Below are 18,376 nucleotides of genomic sequence, written 5' to 3' on the forward strand. Positions count from 1 at the left end.
TCAGTTCTTTTCTTATCTATATGTGTGTATTCTCTGTGTGCTTCAGTTACCTCAATTATAAAACATTATACACAATATTTAAAAATTAAAAAATGTAAAAACCCTACTCAAGAGAGCCTGTCATTGGTATTTCCATAGGAGAAAGCTTGAAAAACATCCAAAATGGCAGATGTGCAAAATTCTTGTTCAAAGGGCAGAAGTTTCCTGCATCGTAGTTCTTCTGTCTCTGTTAATTTTATTGCTTATTTACTTGCAAACCAGTTTTGCTGGTTTGTTTATCTCCTGTGGAGATTTCAAGAGTAGATTATGCAGCTACATTAGTAGAGTGAAACAGTATGGAATGAAATACGGATGCTAGAGTTTAGGAAGAGACCCTTGAATAGAACAATTTTCTGTTCCTGTAAAAAAATTTTATTCTTTTTATTCATTGTATTATGGAGGCTGATGGAATTATTAAATTGATGATAATTCTTGGAAATGAATAAGAGAGGTGGTTTACCTCTGGCGACCCAAAGCCTGTGACATTGTCAAGAATGCAAGCCAAATATGCAAGCTCCCCTCAGCTGCCTCAGTCACAAGATAGTTCTGGGGTTTCTTGAGGTTGTATCATTTTCTCAAAACAATGACATGTCAAAAGGGTTCCGATTTTGTCAGAAATGATTTATATGATGCATAGTTAATATCTGAGAAGTCAGAGTTGGTGATAGATAGAGCATGTGATCCTTTTTTTGTTTTACTATTGCATTAGACTCATTTTTACTGGTTTTCCAACCTTAAAAAAATGAAGGAGACAACACAGTAGCAAATGAATAGGGATGATAAATTTTGATTTTTTTGATCATTTACCACATTAGAGAGTCCTTGTTAAAAAACCTTCTAGTGTTGAGTTTGAGACCTCGAATAAGTATGGAGTGTCATCATGGTTCAGTCCCAGTTCCGAACTGTCATCTTTAATATGGATATCAGAGCATAAATTCTGCCACTAATTCTAGAAATCAGAATTGAGGGAACATCTCAGTAAAAACATCATGACAATATTTATATTATTTTTCATTGTAAATCAAGAGTGACAACTCACTTCCAAAATGAAATGAATAGAAAAAAAGATGGGCTTATGTCTTTTCCAATGATAGTGAACAAAGAGGAAGTGAACCAGCTGTAAGGTTTTGTGTGGTATATACAGTAGAAATAATAAATACACCACTATTACTTCTCAGCAGTAAAACTTTCAGCAATATTTGCACAGATTAATTCTTAGCACTTCAGTATTTTCCTTGGGCCTCTACATGAAATCAGTGGATAATTTCTCAATTTTTCTAGAAGTGCTTTGGAATCCTGATCCTTTACTGCTGCGAGTTTGGCAGCAGTTCTTGTTCAGGAAGTCTTATCTTTTCATCTTGACAAATTGCTGTTATGGGTGATGTGTAATTTGACTTCTGACTTCTTGTAAGAATTTTACAGTGCCTTCAGCTTGAAAATGGTAGAAAATGTCAACAGATTTTTATTCTGAAAGTACAGAAAGCTGCTTTCCTATTGTAAGGTGTTTCAGAGTACGTCTGTAGCGAATGCAATGTGTGTGTAATAACAAGGCTTACAGAACAATTAACAAGGACCTTATGAAAGTGTAAATCTGTGATTAAATTCTCTGACTAATCTCTGATGTCTGACACAGAGTCTTACTGATAAGCAGACTCTATTTTCTTCAGGAACAACCCTTTCCAAAACTGAACAGAGTTCAGTTGCGTAAAGCAATCTTTAGGGAACATCTACGCCAACTACATTTTTCCTACTAACACAAAAGCTGCAGGTTCCTGTAAATTGTCTGTAATTATAACACAACAGAACAAGAGTTGCCTGTGTGCCTTGTCTCAGTTAAATGCTGTTCATTCAGACAGATGATTTGAACAGATATTTTTATCTCATTAATGTATCCAAATGTTTCTTACAGTTTCTTACACTCAGACCATGAGTGGCTATAGTTCTCATTGAATGATGTGTAAACCACAGCTTTAAGAGAGATACTTTTCTGATTCTTTATTTATATTTACCAAAGTTTTACTTCATAAGATCTTTACTCAACTTTTTGTATTCTGCCCTGGATCACAAGACCAAAAATCGCACTGAGGGCCTGGTTTGTGGCAGAATATGTCTTTTTTTTTTTTTTTTTAAATATGTATATTGTATGTATAAGCGTATATATATCCAACCTAAGACTGCATTATATTAGAAGCATGTTCTCCTTTTTTGAAATTCTAGGTGAAAGTTGTCTGTCTAAACTTGCATAGCCAATAAAACTAGAAAATCTCTCAGAGAAATCTATCATTCCTCAATTTCCCTTTCAGAAACTCAGAGTTAAAAAATCTGACTGTTTAGTCACACCTGAAGATGCTTCCACATCAAAATTTGTGCTTTGAGTTAGTGAAAAGAATTTTTAAAATGCTGCAGAAGATTCAGTTCATAGCAGAAAAGGTTCCTATTAGAATTGATGAGAATGTCATCTCTGCCTTCTCTGACAGATGGATTCACCACAAAATAGTTGCCAGTTTTCTAAACAGAAAGATTTTGAAACTGATTGTGCTTCTCATTGTGCCTGGAGAAAGGAAAAAAAAAAAAAAAAAAAGATATAATGAGTTTACAGAAAATGATTTATTGTGGAAGCAAATAAAAATTGAAATCCCTTTACAGGAACAGAACTCTCTTCGAGTACAGGTAGGTAAACACAACGTTATTAAATTAAAATTATCTTCTGATACCTGTTTCTTCCTTACAGGGGCCTTCTGGACTAGAAGGAATTCTGGACTCATTGAACAAACATTATAATGAGGTAGGAAATTTGAGTTGTCTCTCCATGTCTATGTGCTTAATGGCTAAGAAGCATCTAATATAGAAGTGACCACAATTTTGATCTTTGCAAACTGCATTCCAAATTCATCTGAAAAGTTGATCCTTCTCCCTGCTCCCCTTCTGCACCCCTCCAGAGGCTCAGTCTGCATACCTACTATGTCATCTATCCTGCTGCCATACGTCTTATCTCCCACGTCTCATACTCCTTTATTTTTGACTGCTGTTACCCAGAAAGGAGGAAGCAGGACCACCCAGCTGTTAGTATGAATCACAAGCTCCCCAGCTCTAAACATAATTGATCTAAATCATACGTGACATTTCTTCTTTCTTTCCCTAACTTGACATGATCCTAAGAATAGAACAGAAATGCAAGGAGGTAATTAAGTAAAGTCCGCTAGAGATCTGTGAGAATTGTCCGTATGCATATATTGTAGACTAATAAGAGTATTGTCTTAATTACATGACATTTTACAGCTAGAAGCACTTCATAGAAAGATGTTAAAATAGCATATGAGCTGCTATTTTCTCCTTTAAACTCTTACACAGATATTTCAGATCATTTATTGGTTGTAGTATCTGCCATTGTAAAGCACTGTGATTCACAGATCATGCAGGCCTTCTTAATTGGTGGTGAAATGAGTACATAATTTATCTGAATAAAAAGTCATATCTCATTCAAAGGCTTATAAAGAATTATTATAGGAATTGCGTACTACAGAGGCTAATGTGTGTTTCCTGCTTTATGTCCTTCATATCGAACCTGGAAGATATGCAACTCCTTCAATGTTAAAATGCATAACTATGAAAAGCAGGTGAAAACAGACTATTTTTGTTGTATAACATGTCCAGATGAGTACAAAAATCTTGTTCAGGAAAAAAAAAAATTCTGGAGTGAAATTCATGTTAAACATATCTTCCTTTTTGCTTTTGACACTGACATGACATCTCTGATATTTATGGTTTTTAATCCATTCCTAATCAGTCTATAAATTTAGAGCTTGGATTAAGAATTAAGTACGATTTTGCATGCTGTCTTGGATATTTTTATTTTCTAGATTTGATCTACCATTTCACATGTATGTGTCTAAGTTTTATTTACTTTGTATTCATACTTTCTGTTTTTTTTCACTAGTTTCTTTTTCTTTCCAAAGACAGCTTTCCCTGATAACAGTCCTGTTTTCTCTATCAATACCATATTTACTGTAGCTCATTCTCTACCTCTGGTCTATTAATCTTTTTTACCCTGAGGGTCCCTTTAAGGTTAATTCTGTATCAGGGAAACCCTGGGGATCTTCAGGAACTCGTGAGCATCTGTCTCCAAGAACCCCATTTCTTGTCATTGCATGGCTATAAGTGTTCCTAAGGTGTCTTACATTTCCTAATTAACAATCTTCTGGAAAAATGTAGACCAGCTGCTCTGTGTCTGTAAATTAATTGTCTCATAAATTCTGAACCACTAACTAACATTCCTCTTCCTTCAGCTGTCTAGTTTGAAGATTTTAATGACTCTGTCATGAGCAATTAACTGTTCAACAAGGAAGTGCTAAGATTTCGTTTCAGAGGAGAGAGATGATGGCTTTCTGATTCAAGTAGCAGGTTTTAAATACACAGGCTTTTTACAACTGCGTGTTCAGGTCTTGCTAGGGTCAACTGAAGTCTCCAGCTGCAACAGCAAATGTGTTAGTTTCTATACAGTTTATGATGGGAGCAGGATATTCCCATCAGGGAAGTCATCAGAGACATGTCTACTTTGCCACTGATTTTTAATTTAGGCAGATATATGCAACATTAACTTCCTTCTTCTTCTTTTTTTTTTTTTTTACACTGTTGCATACTGTGGTGAGCATTGATTTTGTTCAATGAATCTCAAAGGTACCAAGCAATCTTTCTTGTTCAAGTGCATAGTTTTCAGTGTGCTTTGATTGTTAGCATTTATGAGATGATATTTCAGTCAGAGGTTTTTTGAGGTTTTCTTCCACCACAGGGAAGTTTTGTCTTTTTGTAACATTTTATGCATATTCTCAAAAATCTCACCGGCATTTTTTTGTGGAGATTTTTCAATTGCTTGGATTGTAACCATATTTTTATAGCTATAGAGACTTTAAAATTAGACGTTTCTGAGAGTGTTAGTACAGCTTCTTTTATTGGTATTTCTAGGAGTCATGACAAAAACTGCCAGCAAGAAAGGTGGGAAATCAATGAGAGATGATCTGAACTCTCATCATAAATTAAAATAATCCCTTTCTGTCTTTTCTCTATTTCTGAGCATATTATCTGGTTCTTAAGCCTTTCGCATTTCTTCTGATTTCTGTGTGGTACCAATGAGTTGCCATGATTGCAGTGTATTTTTACAATTCATTGCAATTAAGCTTTTTCTGGCTTAATATTAATCAACGTACAAGTGAGGAGGCTACTGTCCACATTTTCAGATGTGTAATTTTTTGAGCTATGCATGTAATAAAAGAGCACTATGAATAGAATTCCTGATTTACAGGAGCAAGTTGTGCTGAATGGCAAACTAAATGCATCAGTCTTTCTTTAATGAAGGCAAGGGGAATCTGCTGAGGATAATTAGAGGCATTGATCCCTAGTGGAGTGGGAGACAGTGCTGGAGCATTTTTTTCCTCTTCATTCTTCCTTTGTGTCTGCTCTTATTTTCATATTTCTTCTTGTGCTTTTATATTCTTTCCTTCTGTGCTTTCACTATATTTACAGAGATGCTTTGCATGCATTTGATACCTGCATTTTTTTTTTCATTTCTTATGCCAGAAACTGTTTCTGCCCTGCTCTGTACCTTATGTTTCTTCTTTGGTGACCTGTGAACGATGATTCATGCTGTGTGTTTACATGTTCTCAGGCCTCAGTTATCATCCTTCGCTTGGGCTTTCAAGGCCCCTTCATGTCATCTTTTTAATTTGCTTTCTACCATACTCAGGTATAAGGTCACTTCAGTCAGCCCTGCTTCTAAACATCCTTGGAAAGGGCATACAGATCAATTTAATCTGAAATGTTCGCCATCATACAAAAATGAAACAACAAAGCAAAACAACTGAAACTACATCACAATCTGCTCTGGAAATTTTTCAGAATTACGCATTGATTTGTGAATAATTCATCTTTGCTTTCTGAAGGCTTTTTCTTCAGCATATTTTTCTTGCATTTTGTTATAAAGAGTGAATGACTATAAATATACAAAGAGCATAAAAGCAGCTTTTTGTTTGAGTGCCTTTTATATTTCTCCATGTATGCAAAAGAAACGCACAAGTCAGAATAAATCATAAATTATAGCCTACTCCTTACATAATGGCAGGCACCTAGGCTGTTCGAGGTTAAGCAGTAGTCAGCTTCTACTCAACAGTACTCATGTTCCCTCAGTATCTGCTTCTTCCTCTGGAGCTGTTTTTTGTAATTAGCTTAGTAACTGTTATAAACGCTAACACTGCAGAAGATCCATCAGGACCTTAATGTTTATTAAATAATTGAATTGTATTCAATTTATGTTCAGCTATATTTCAAAAATGTTATTAGAGTGTAAACCTATTTGCGTTCATTGTAATACTTCCCTTTTTACAGACAAAGAAACCAGAAAATGGCAAGGGAAATTGACGTGTTTAGTATTCACATTCAGCTTAGTGGCAGATGTTTTAAGGCTTAGATTCCTTCAGTCCAAACCAAAGCTCATTTTTCAGGGTCGCTACTTTTTTCATTGTCATTAAAAGCAAACATATTCCCTGGAGGTAGTCTGAGACTAAGCACTGTAAAGATGTAACTATTTTGTCTTACGCTGTGTCCTTACCTTGTGCAGAAGAATAAATAGGTACAGTTCAAAAGTACCTTGTAAACATACAACCTGAACTCCTGTTCCTTAGATCTGTTTTCTATGAGAAGCAGTGTGAGAAGTCTGTTGAACATATTAATTCCCTCTTTCTGTCTCACTACTGTAATGGAAGTCCATGCTGCTCAGACAAAAAAGACTTGTGTTTTTGTCATAGTTATGTTTGCTGTTCTTTTCAAACATATGTGAGAAAAGAACTGAAATAATTAACATAAAAATATATTATTTGAACTAATTTAACAGGAAAAAAAATCACAAATTTGCATAGCAATATTCAGCATAGATATTTGCCTCTTATGCTTTTGTATGTGATCTGCAAACATGAGAGGAATATGAGTGCATGAAGAAGTGTGTGTTGCTGCAATACATTACTTACATGTACTGTATGGGAATTTAGTATTCTTCTCTGACAGTAAATTAGGACTTCTGGGTATATGTACTGGCAAATTGAATGCAATTGTTATGGTAACAAAATCCTAAATCAATGTTGACATAATTTTTGTTATAATATTTCTTCCCAGAGTGATCCAAGACTAATAGGATTACTTGGGACCCCTGGATCTGAAGGCCAAAAGGGAGAAATTGTAAGAATTTCGGATGAAATTTGGAGAGATTTTGAAGCTGCTATCTAACCTTTCTGCGCCACCTTTACCATAGTATATCTAATTTATCACAGTGGTCCCTGAAGGAATAGATTTTAGACATGTCACTCTTTGATTGGTGTAGTCCAATGTCCAGATGGTATGCTATCCTGCAGGTACTGCATGTAAACCTCTGCCCTCTAATATATGATAGCCAAAAAGGGAAAACACAGGAAGAATTATGTGTGGCTTCCATAACCCTGTCTGGGAAGAACTGAAATGAAACTGCCTGTTAGGGGCAAAAGCCTCCAAATAACTCAAAATTCAGGTAATATTTTAATGGTAAATCATGACCATTAAAAGTAGTTTCTCTGTAATGGAATTTACTATACCAAAAACACTATCAGCCTATAAGAATTGCATGGAGGTCAAATTCTGACCATATGACATTATATTGTCTGTAGGCATTTGTCCTGTTTAATCAGTGGAATAATTTTTGTCAGTTGTCTGCTTTTAAATTTGGAGGAAGAAAAAAAATAGAAGCACTGTGACTGTCACAGCACTGAGTGCAATTCATACTGAGAAGCCTACAGATCTGCTTTAGAATGTAGTTGTTTAAATAAATTTGGAGATATTTCAGTCACCATTTTCCATTGCAGTGAAAGTTAAGATTTTGTGCCCTACACAAAACAGAGTACAGATGAAACAAACGAGGAGTTTTTCTGTTTGTTAGAATAAAAAGATTTTAAATATAATATATTTTGTTTAAAGGGTCAGAAAGGAGAAATAGGAATGCCAGGTGCAAAGGGTGAAAAGGTAAGTTAATTCATTACTTCTGTGCTTCTGTGTCATGCTAGAAAGTGTCTGAATGCATGGATCAAATCTTGGGGAATATACTCAATGTCAAGAGATGGTTATTTAGGCTTAGGAAAAGATGTCAGCTTCTGAATGCCCTTAGTAATTTTCTCAAGTTTTACCTTGAGAAAATATTTACACATGCAAGTAAGCTTCACTGTTGCAACAGCTCACAACAGTCCTAATTTTGCTATTCAGTAACATCTTCAGTTCAATAACATCTTATTTCAGCTGAGGTTTTCAAAGTGTTTTTACTGAGGAATGGATGTGTATAGATGTGTATCTCTCACAGAAACAATTGCAGTCCATGTATTTGTATTTTGTATATTTTATATAGGTTAAAAAACAGACACACCTGCACTGTTTACTGATTGAAAATAACCCTATGTTATCACTTGCTTTATGTTTTTCATAGGGAGAAAAGGGTTACAAGGGAGATCCAGTGAGTATAACTACACTTTTAACTGTCTATGGGAATGATGTACATTTCATGTGGGTTTTTTTCTTTTTCTTTTTTTTTTTTTTTTTTTTTTTTTTTTTTTGTATGATGTTCACATAGCAATTCTGTTATTTGTATACTTCCATTAGATTCAGTGATTTTGTAACATAGCATGTTTACCATTTCCTTGCACATGCATCAAATTCAAACCAGTTATAAATAAAACATTGAGATGTGGCACAGTACCCAGTTTTTCACCATTTCTGTTGAGACAGATGGATTGTCAGTTGTTACTGTCCCTGAGCTGAGCTTAAACTACACACTTTTTTTTGTTCCCTGAAGGTTTTTTTTCTCTCTTCCATTTATTTCACAAAACTATGTGTGGGCCATTATTTTAATGGTTCCCATAGTGTAGCATTTAACAGTGGGAGTACTTTTATAGCCATTTTATGTGTTCATAATTTCTCACTATTTGGGGATGTTATTTTAAGAACACTTATTCTTTAAGTGACTGTTTACATGTGTTGCTTTTTTAAATTAACTATCATCCTCTCTTGTGACATTGGGTAGAAGCTTGTTATATTTTTTCGTACACAACTGAAGGTTGCTTAGATACTTCTGATAAACATATTATAATAACCAAAATAAGGCACCCTGTAATAATGCATTGTTTTGGAGATGAATGTTATGTCACAAGTAGTGATTTATTAGGAAAAAATAAGCTTTAGACTGGAGAAGATCTCAAGCAAACAATTCAAGCAATTGTTCTTGAAACCTCTAGCAAAACCTGCAGGCAGAATTAATTTGAAAGAGGAAAGTTTCCACAAGGCATCAGAAATTCTTTAATTCTCTTCTCAATAATTCTTAAGTTTGCAACTGTAGTATTTTATGGTAGAGAATTGAATTATTAGTTGATCTTAGTTTAAGTTTCGACTTCTTATGTTCATATTTGCTGTTTTCAGGGAGAAATTGGAATGGAGGGATCTAAAGGAGATAAGGTATTTTTTTTACTAGTACGTGCTGTATACATTTCTAGTATACGTATCTGGTTCTGAGAGATGTCACAATAAAGCTGTTATTTTCTCAAAAAATATCATTAGGGTGAAATGGGTGACCCTGGACCACCCGGTCTCATGGGAAATCCAGGATCTAAGGTATGTAAAAAGTATCTTTGTAGAATTAACATAGTAACTCCAGACTTTGTTGTATGCTGTGTATGAATTTCATTATATGCTGATACCCAAGCTCCCTAGATCATCAAAAAGCATCACAGGTGATGTAGATGTGAGTCCACAGACCTGTAGCCCCCTGCAGTCATAAAAATGTTTCTCTACTAAGTAAACTCCTTACACTGGAGTATAAGCATAAATAATAATAAGTATATGCATTATAAGAGACAAAACAAGCTGAAGTCTTCCCAGAAAACATAGATATAGAAGTGGTTTTTGAATTATGTGGCAGATGCTCATTCTCTTCTCAGAAAAGAACTAATGAGACAGACTAGAGCACTAAAAGACTCCAGAATATAGGAAAAGATGGGTATGCAAAGCAGAGATAAAAAGATGACTTGATGCAAACCTTCATGATCCTTTGGATCTCTACAAGCCTCTTCCAGATGGTATAAAATATGATGGTGACCTGGATTTCCATAGCAGTAACAAGTTATTTCAGTAGCCTGTATCTGAAAGTACACATTAACTTCCAAAGGGATGACTTTTATCTCAAGTGTGCACAATATCATCTTACAGGGACTGCAAGGACCTCCAGGACCTATAGGACCCAGAGGAGAGCCTGGAGAAGTTGTATGTATTGTGTAATTTCATCAAACTGTATAAGTGTGGCATGTGAGCAGTTAGCTGGTCAAACACACACTATAGGTCCACCTCTCTTGAGTGGCACTATAGAAATCAGCTGTCAAAGCACAGTGAGGTTCTGTGCCTCAGCATAAAGTTCTGTGATTTGCTTATGTTCTTTCTGTCCCCGTGTTACTGTCTGCATGAGTATGTGAGAGTGGTGATACTATTTTTTTTTGTTTTTTTAGTTGACAGTTAATTAACTCTACAAAAATTTCTCTTACCTCACAAGATTAGGTTAAAACTGAGAATCTCTGGCAAAGTGTAAAAAGTGTTGTAACCATGAGCTGAAAAAACAGTGTGTGGAGCAAAGTGAGAATAAATAGGGAAAATAAGAGTATTCCAAGGATTAAAGCATATTGTGTTCCTTGTTTTTTCTGTCTATATTTTCCAAATATCCTGATTTGATTTATTTCTCATTAAAAAAAAAATGAGCAAAGATTAATAAGAGGAACAGAATAAAAAAAATGTGTTTATTGTCTTAACATTTAGGCCAAATTTATGAGCGAAACTCATTCAGAACCAGACTCATCCTTTTCCTAATTCTTTTAAAACAGGAGCAGCATTAAATCTTTAAACAGAGTAGAAATATTACTTGGGAAGAAATTAACAGAAAACTCTTTTATTGAATTACTGTTAAATTACTAAAATACTCTGTAGAGAATGGAAAAAAAAAAAGATTAATTTTAATATTGTCAATTGGTATTCCAAATGAAATGTATAGAGAATTGCTGACAGTCAGAAAGAACTGAAAGCCATTTATGGCTGCTGTTGGTGAAAAATAGCTTAAATAGGGAACACTGACAGGTGGCAGATAGTACACGTGCTTGTATGCGTGTGACAGTGTCAAAACCTGAACCTCTCAAATCACAAAGGTACAGCTTGCTCAATGCAATGGTAGGATCTGCTTTTAAATTCTAATAGCACCTGTACTAAACAGAGGTGACACAAATGGGTTCTTCAGTTAATAGAGACATAAGAGAGACTCACCAGTGTGGAGACTGATCATCAGTTGCACACGTAAATACTACTTGGACAGAAACAATCAAGAGGTGAGAGTACCAGGCAGAAGAAGTGGTGTCAAAAAAGAAGAGCTCCTGAGAAGAGCTGTGCTCAGATGGAAGATCTTGGCTAGAATAACGGTTCTAGAAAACAGTGAATGCTGTGGAGATCAGAGAGATGCATGGAAACATTTGCTAGCCAACACTCAGGGAACTTAGCCACTAGGACTGGTAATGAAGGCAACTTGCTTCCCAACCACCTTGAATGAACAGCATTCTCCTTGATGGAAAGGAAGGTCAACAACTAATGAATGTAACACTGACAGAGGAACAAGTGAGTGAGAGTGTGAAATAATCAAGGACAAAAGCTCTCATCTCATACTTAAACCCCAATATCCAGATTCACTACAGGCTGTCAAGTGATGGCACAAGCAGGATGCAGACATTTTGAACCATGAGATCAAAGCCTGTGGAATCCTCCAAGAGGAGTGATGTGTACATGTACGTGGACACCATGTCTGCTCTACAATCAATAAATTTAAACTTGCATATATTTTTTTAGTGATTTGGTATAAGCAGAATGTTCTTCAGGCATCTTTTTTTTTCTTTTAGTTTAAAAGACTGGTTGTAACAAGTAGCTGTCTATATTAAGGACAGAATACAACAGAGAGAGTGAACACAGCTGTTGAATCCTCATTGTTGGCACAGATATGTCATCTTACTTCATATACAGATGTTTATAAATCTATGTTTTCCACTGTGAAAACAGTAAAAGCAATATGTATTTCTGTGTCTTTCTCAGAAAGGTGGTTTTTCGTTTGCATTTAAACACCATTCTTAGATGTGACTATTTGATTTCATCAGTTTTTGACATTTACTATGGAAATAAAAAAGTTTGATACAATAGTTGGCTGAATAAAATAGAAGAGTTATGACAGAAGCTTCCTGTATCTATTCAAGCATAGTAAGAGAATCAGCTATTCATTTAACCTTCCAAAGTTTTCAAATAGTTTCTGTTTGTTTTATTTTATCTCATTTCACTATATTTATTAGAAATCTTTCATAAAAGGGCAACAGAAGATACTGAAGTTAAAATGTGAAAAGTCACAAGAAGATTTAGAAATTACAAAAGAATATGCAGGATTAATTTACTGAAGCTTTTAAGAGATAAGAATGCATCATGAACTACACATTTCTTCATGGTTGAAAAAGATAAGACCCATCTGTTACTTAAAACTCAAGTTAGTATCTACAACCAGCTCCCTTGAAAAAAAGTTTGGTTTCCAAGACATGGGAACATTTTGAAATAAATGTAAAAGGAAAAAAAAAGCCTTTGCAGTTTTGTCCTGAAAGGGTCCAGGAAATAATGTTGATTATTAAATATTGATCTAGAGAAGAAATGACTCAGAAATTTTCTTAATGAGGCATTATTTAATTAGTACTCTTCAGCATTATGGGTCAGTACTAATGTACAGTGAATAATCATTTTCATCTGTAATTTTAGATTTGAAGAGAATAGATATAAAAATGATTTATTTTATTAATATATATACACTGGAATATTTTATCATTTTTATTATTATTGTATTAATTCCAGGGCTTACCAGGAGAGCACGGGTTACCGGGAATGCCCGGAGTTAAAGGAGAAAAGGTATATTCTAACTGTTCTTAATTAAGATTGGTATAGTAGAGGCTATTAGACTGTCTTGTAAAGACTGTTTCAGTTCATCTGTAGTGCATCTGTGCAGCAGCTTTAAGAATTGATTTAGAAGTGTACAAGCAGCAATTGCCGTCTCCATGGTTATATTGCAGGCCAGTTTGTCAACCCAATTGCTCTTCAGAGTCATAATTTAAGTATTATTTCCAGGGAGGTTAAGTTGGACTCTTACAATAAAAATGTGCCATGCAGAAATACCAGTGTAAGTTCTGACAATAGGATACCCTCTCAGTGTTGTGCCCTAACGAGGCTAATGTCTAAAATCATGCTTCATGGCCAGACTTATTCATCATGGCAGAGCACTGAGGCAGACCTGAGCCAAGTCTGGGATCTCTTTATGGCATTGTATTGTGCTGGGTAGACAGCCTCTTGGTTGGAATTCAGCTTCATCAACAAGAGTTATGTGTGTATATGCTGTGTGTAGGGAGGGGGAGAAAAGATACTGTACAGGCACACTGTGAGCTATGTGAGGTGTTATGATATTTATACATCTTGGGATACAGAGGAAATTAATAAAATCATTTAACAGCTTAAAAAAAAAAAAAAAAAAAAAAAGCACAATGAAAAGGCAGAAGGGAAAATAATTGTGGAATAACAACCAAAATCTTTCAAAATGGGAAGTAGTGGAATCAGAAAGAACCACAGACAATTATGCAGCAGCATGGACAACATAATAAAGGGCACAGAAAATGAGAAGTGTGAACAGGAGAGCAGTGAAGAGGGACAGAGAAAGATGGAGTGAGTCTGACATTCCTACACTGGAAGAATCGTCAGGGCTTAGTGACAACCTGCATTTTGGAGAGCTGGGGACATGAGAAATGTAGATCAGATAAATTACAAGCATGGAAAATTGAGAAAATGTGGTTGATATTATGGGTGCTATGGTCTATGCCTCTTTTTCTGTAATTTTTTGAAGGAAATATATTTTTGATAGAAAATTGAAGCTTTAAATATATTTTTCATACATGTATAGAAGACTTTCAGAAGTTTGTTGATAGCTATGAATAATGCACTCGGACAACAAAGCACAGGATTTTCCTACCTCCTGAGAGCTGAGTTGTTATAGATGCAGGTTTCTTATAGATGCAGGGAGCAGAACCTCTGTGGAATTAAATGTGATAAATTTGATCAATCTATGGAAATTATTTTTGGTTATGAAGTGCAGGGCTGCATAAAGCTTTGCAAATTTTCTTTCTCAGTTCTTTCTCAAAGTACTGGTGCATTCTAGGATAATCTTGATAATTTTGAGTCATGATTCATATTTATCTTGTAGGGTGACCCTGGTGGGATCATGGGACCTCCTGGACACCCAGGTCCAAAAGGTGAGGTGGGGCCTCCTGGACCAAGTCTGCCTGGAAGACCAGTAAGTCTGTGATTTGAAAAAGTTTTTGTGGCTTTATTTCTTGTGGGGATAACTGTTAAAGAATTTTCATTGTGCAGTGAAAGCAATGCAGTAAGAACAAGTAATTTTCAGATGTGATTTCAAACTTGAAATATATATTATAGTGTTATTGTAAGTACATTAAAATAGTATTGTTAGTGGAAGACCTACAAGGGATCCAAGTGACAGCACTATTAACAAGGAAGGCATATGTAAATCTACCATAGTTTACTCATAAAGGCTGACTAGTTTTGGCAATAAAATTCACCTGGTCTCTTTCATTTCAAAACATAATTTGTGTTTTCTTGTTTTTCTTGCTGTGTTGCTGTTGTTTTTTTTTTCCCTAGGGTTCCGCTGGTATTCCTGGAAACCCAGGTCCACGAGGACCAAAGGTATAAAAAGTTACTACTGTTTCTGTAAATACAGGATAATAAACCAGTTTGCATTTTCCGACCTGTTTTAACTGAAAGCCTTGTAACCTTCGTAGGGAGAAAGAGGACTGCCTGGTCTACAAGGAGCCCCTGGAGAGATAGGGCCTCCTGGAATAGGCATTCAGGGATCACCAGTAAGTATACCAGTGCCCAGAATTTGGGTTCTCACTGTGCATCACTGAGAAACTGTAACATGAACTCCATTCTGACTCAATTCACAGCTCAGCAACTTTTCCCTTTATCTAGACCCACACAAATCTAGTGCTCACTGAAAAGAGTAAGTCTAAAGGAATGAGAGAATCAATGGCTATATTACTGGCAAACCAGTAATGATGTTGACACACCTTCAGACTAATTGTGTTTGTTTCTAAGCAGCTGTAGGTTGCAGTTGTCAGCAAAGTCCAGAGTGAGTAGAGGTACAAGAAAAAAGGTTTATTCTACACTGCACATGATGGCATTTTGAAACCCATGCCAGTACTGGAAGAGGCAAATACACATGGAAAAGATGTGGGAGGCTTTACATCAGCTCTTTCAAGCTTTGGCACTTGTGATAACTGCTAATTACAAGCTTAAATCTACTGTTTGTAAACAAGAACCTTACAGTGTCCAGACACTATGTCAGGAAATAGTGACGTTCTCATATTGAACAGCCTTCATGCATCTCTATGCAGTTTAAATTCAAATATGAAACAAGTTGGTATCTAAGTAATTCAAACTAAATAAAACTTGTAATAACTGTTTCAAGTATTTAGTTTGTTTCTCGATTTTCTTTCTTTCTAGTGCCTTTAAGTAATATAGCATCTACACTGTCTGTGGATTGTTTAATAAAAAAGGTACTCATAGAGATTGAAGGTGTTATTGCATGAGTTGATTGTGAATCAACTGTGGTGAACTGGGTAATCTCTCATCAGACTAGGCCAATATATTCAAGCAGGACATTTCAGTTTATTAGCAGGACTCAGAGAGGAGAAGTTTGAGAAAAGAGATTGGAGATATATGCTGAAATTTGAATTTAAATATAATTTAAAATAATTTATTCAGATACATATTTTCATTCTCAATTATGTTTAAATAATTTAATTATTTTTTACTCAACAGCTTTTTATCTTATGAATTGCTGAAAACACATTTTACCACAGATCATTCTTATTTGCCATTACTTGCCCTTAAAATCATACCTCAGAAAAATCGTGATCTCTGTAATTTAGGTAAAATGAGATCTGTATTTAAAACCAAACCTTACAACCAGTGTTTCTTGCAATGTAAACTGAGCCATTATCCTATACTGAGTGTATTTTTTAATCAGCTTTATCTCCCTTGTCCCAGAAAGGGTAGGTACTGATTATTTATTATTTGGTGTTTTCTTATAGGGTCCTATAGGGCCAACTGGATCTACAGGCATCCAGGTAGGATACACGCTTTCTCTTTAACATGAAAGCAAAACAAAACAAAGCCATTACTTTAAAGAGATTTGCAGTAAAAGGAGAGTGTTCTTAAATCTTAAAAGACTGTTCCTTCTTTCAGGGCCCTAGAGGGCCTCCAGGATTACCAGGAACTCCAGGTACCCCCGGTATTAATGTAAGTACCTGTCTATGTGCAGTAAAAAGTAATTTTTCCCCCTGTCGGTGATTTAAGGCTGCCACATTTTCAATTTATTTCTAGGGCACTCCAGGAAGAGATGGAAAGCCAGGACTACCAGGCCCTCCAGGCGATCCAGTATGTATATGTGGAAAGCTTGTATAGCTGCTTTGGTGAGAATATTTTAATTTTAAAGGAGATAACCGGGTAAAGCCTGAAAGTCCAATTTGTTAAATTAATTTGATTAATTTAGGATTATATCTGTTGTTGTTGTTGTTTTACATGGTTTTATTGCTGTATAAATTACTGTTATGTTGACTTCAAAGGGATAAATGCCTTGTTTCAGGTCTTATGTGAATGTCTGTATACTAGCACTTCTGCTAGGCTGTAACTTGGCACCATGTTCTTCAGCCTCAGAAGGAGTTGCTTATAATGCAAATTTTCGGAAGCAGACCTTGATTAATTCCTTTGAAAGAGTGAGAAAGAAGGAAGTTTTGTATTCTGCAGTTAATTTTGCTATGCCACAGAAGGAAGATAATAATTTTCAAAGAAATTCTGAGCTGTCAGTCTTTCATGTGATAAATTCCCTCTAACAATAATGAAAAAGTGAGTTTTAGGGGAAAAAATGTTCTGATCCTTTGATATATTTTAGATATTTGTCTCCTCTTGGATATAATATGCACCAGTGTTACAGCTTTATGATTTTGTGAAGTCTAACACTGCAAGATCCAAAAGATCTGCATATGCCTCAGGCCAAATAGCACCATTAGAGATTAGTTAGTATTATATACGGGAGACAAGAGAGTCCCATGTGCATGTTTGCTAAGTTTGCAAATGAAGACTCTTTATTCCTGTTCCTATCTTGAGCCCTCACAGCTACATTAGAGCTTTCAAAAAACAAACTTTTGCTAGAAACAAATGCTTGCTGAAGCTTTTATAATGCCAAATGTTTTCCAATTTTCCTGAGCTATTTTTAGAATATATTCCATTGGCAGAATAAAAGCCACAGTTAGTTGGAAGAAACCAAAACTAGAGCTGAATATTTAAAAAAGATTACTAAACTCACTTGTGATCTTGGTTTAGTATTTAGTTAAATACACAATTAAAAAAAAAAAAAAAAAAGAAACTAAAACAGTGATGTTCAGTGATAATAATGCTTTTATATATATATATATGTGTGTGTGTGTGTATATAAAAGAAAATAAAACTTCACATAAGAATATTTGCCCTTTGGCAAAATCTCCTTTCTTTGCCAAGGCATGAATTTGGCCTTCTCACTGAATTAAAGGCAGTGGCCTCAGTCTGTTTGTGGCTTGAGGTAACAGTTCTTCATATACCTGACTATTGCATGTATTCTTCAGATGCAGAGACTTACTTTATGTCTTAGGAATGATTTACATCTCCAAGTGTTCAGTCATGCAAATCTCATGCAGGGATTTCCAAGCTGGTCTGCAGACTACTGACAGCCTGTGAAGAGCTGAGAGCTTTTAACAGCTGCAGGAATGCATTAGGCAGTAAAATAAACGATACTTTCAATTAAACATTTGATGGTACAGATGCACAGCAGTCCACAAGTATGCCTAAGAACTGAGAGCAAGGAGCTTATTGAAGAGTAAACTAGTCACAAAATCACACAAAGATTTTGTCTCAGAGAGACAGACTGGGAATCTAGCCATTATGCATACTTTGATCATCTGGGCTGGTCAATGCAACAAGCCTTTTCTGGTTGTATGATACAGTTTTGACTACATGGCTGGACTATTCTCCCCATTTAAATCATGTCTGTAGCAGTCCTTGAGCATACAGCAGCAACAGTTCCAGTGCTTTAAAAGGCACTTGACAGCATCTGTAGCTCCCAGAG

At 35.4% G+C, this 18,376-nt stretch overlaps 1 protein-coding gene across 8 annotated transcripts in view; it reads left to right on the forward strand.

Moving 5' to 3' along the window:
• COL19A1 (collagen type XIX alpha 1 chain) overlaps positions 1–18,376 on the forward strand; it is a 188,813-nt gene that overhangs the window by 133,002 nt on the left and 37,435 nt on the right. For all 8 annotated transcript variants that reach the window (XR_007375265.1, XR_007375264.1, XM_048936539.1 and 5 more), the window contains 14 exons: positions 2,771–2,824; positions 7,201–7,263; positions 8,032–8,076; positions 8,531–8,557; positions 9,517–9,552; positions 9,655–9,708; positions 10,303–10,356; positions 13,006–13,059; positions 14,399–14,488; positions 14,854–14,898; positions 14,994–15,071; positions 16,308–16,343; positions 16,462–16,515; positions 16,600–16,653. Coding sequence is in view for 6 of the 8 variants with exons in the window: in XM_048936539.1 (XP_048792496.1) it covers positions 2,771–2,824; positions 7,201–7,263; positions 8,032–8,076; positions 8,531–8,557; positions 9,517–9,552; positions 9,655–9,708; positions 10,303–10,356; positions 13,006–13,059; positions 14,399–14,488; positions 14,854–14,898; positions 14,994–15,071; positions 16,308–16,343; positions 16,462–16,515; positions 16,600–16,653 (744 nt within the window). In the remaining 2 variants the exon portion in view is untranslated. The remainder of the gene's footprint in view (positions 1–2,770; positions 2,825–7,200; positions 7,264–8,031; positions 8,077–8,530; positions 8,558–9,516; positions 9,553–9,654; positions 9,709–10,302; positions 10,357–13,005; positions 13,060–14,398; positions 14,489–14,853; positions 14,899–14,993; positions 15,072–16,307; positions 16,344–16,461; positions 16,516–16,599; positions 16,654–18,376) is intronic.

The sequence above is a fragment of the Lagopus muta genome, chromosome 2 (assembly GCF_023343835.1).
Source record: "Lagopus muta isolate bLagMut1 chromosome 2, bLagMut1 primary, whole genome shotgun sequence".
Classification (NCBI taxonomy): Eukaryota; Metazoa; Chordata; class Aves; order Galliformes; family Phasianidae; genus Lagopus; species Lagopus muta.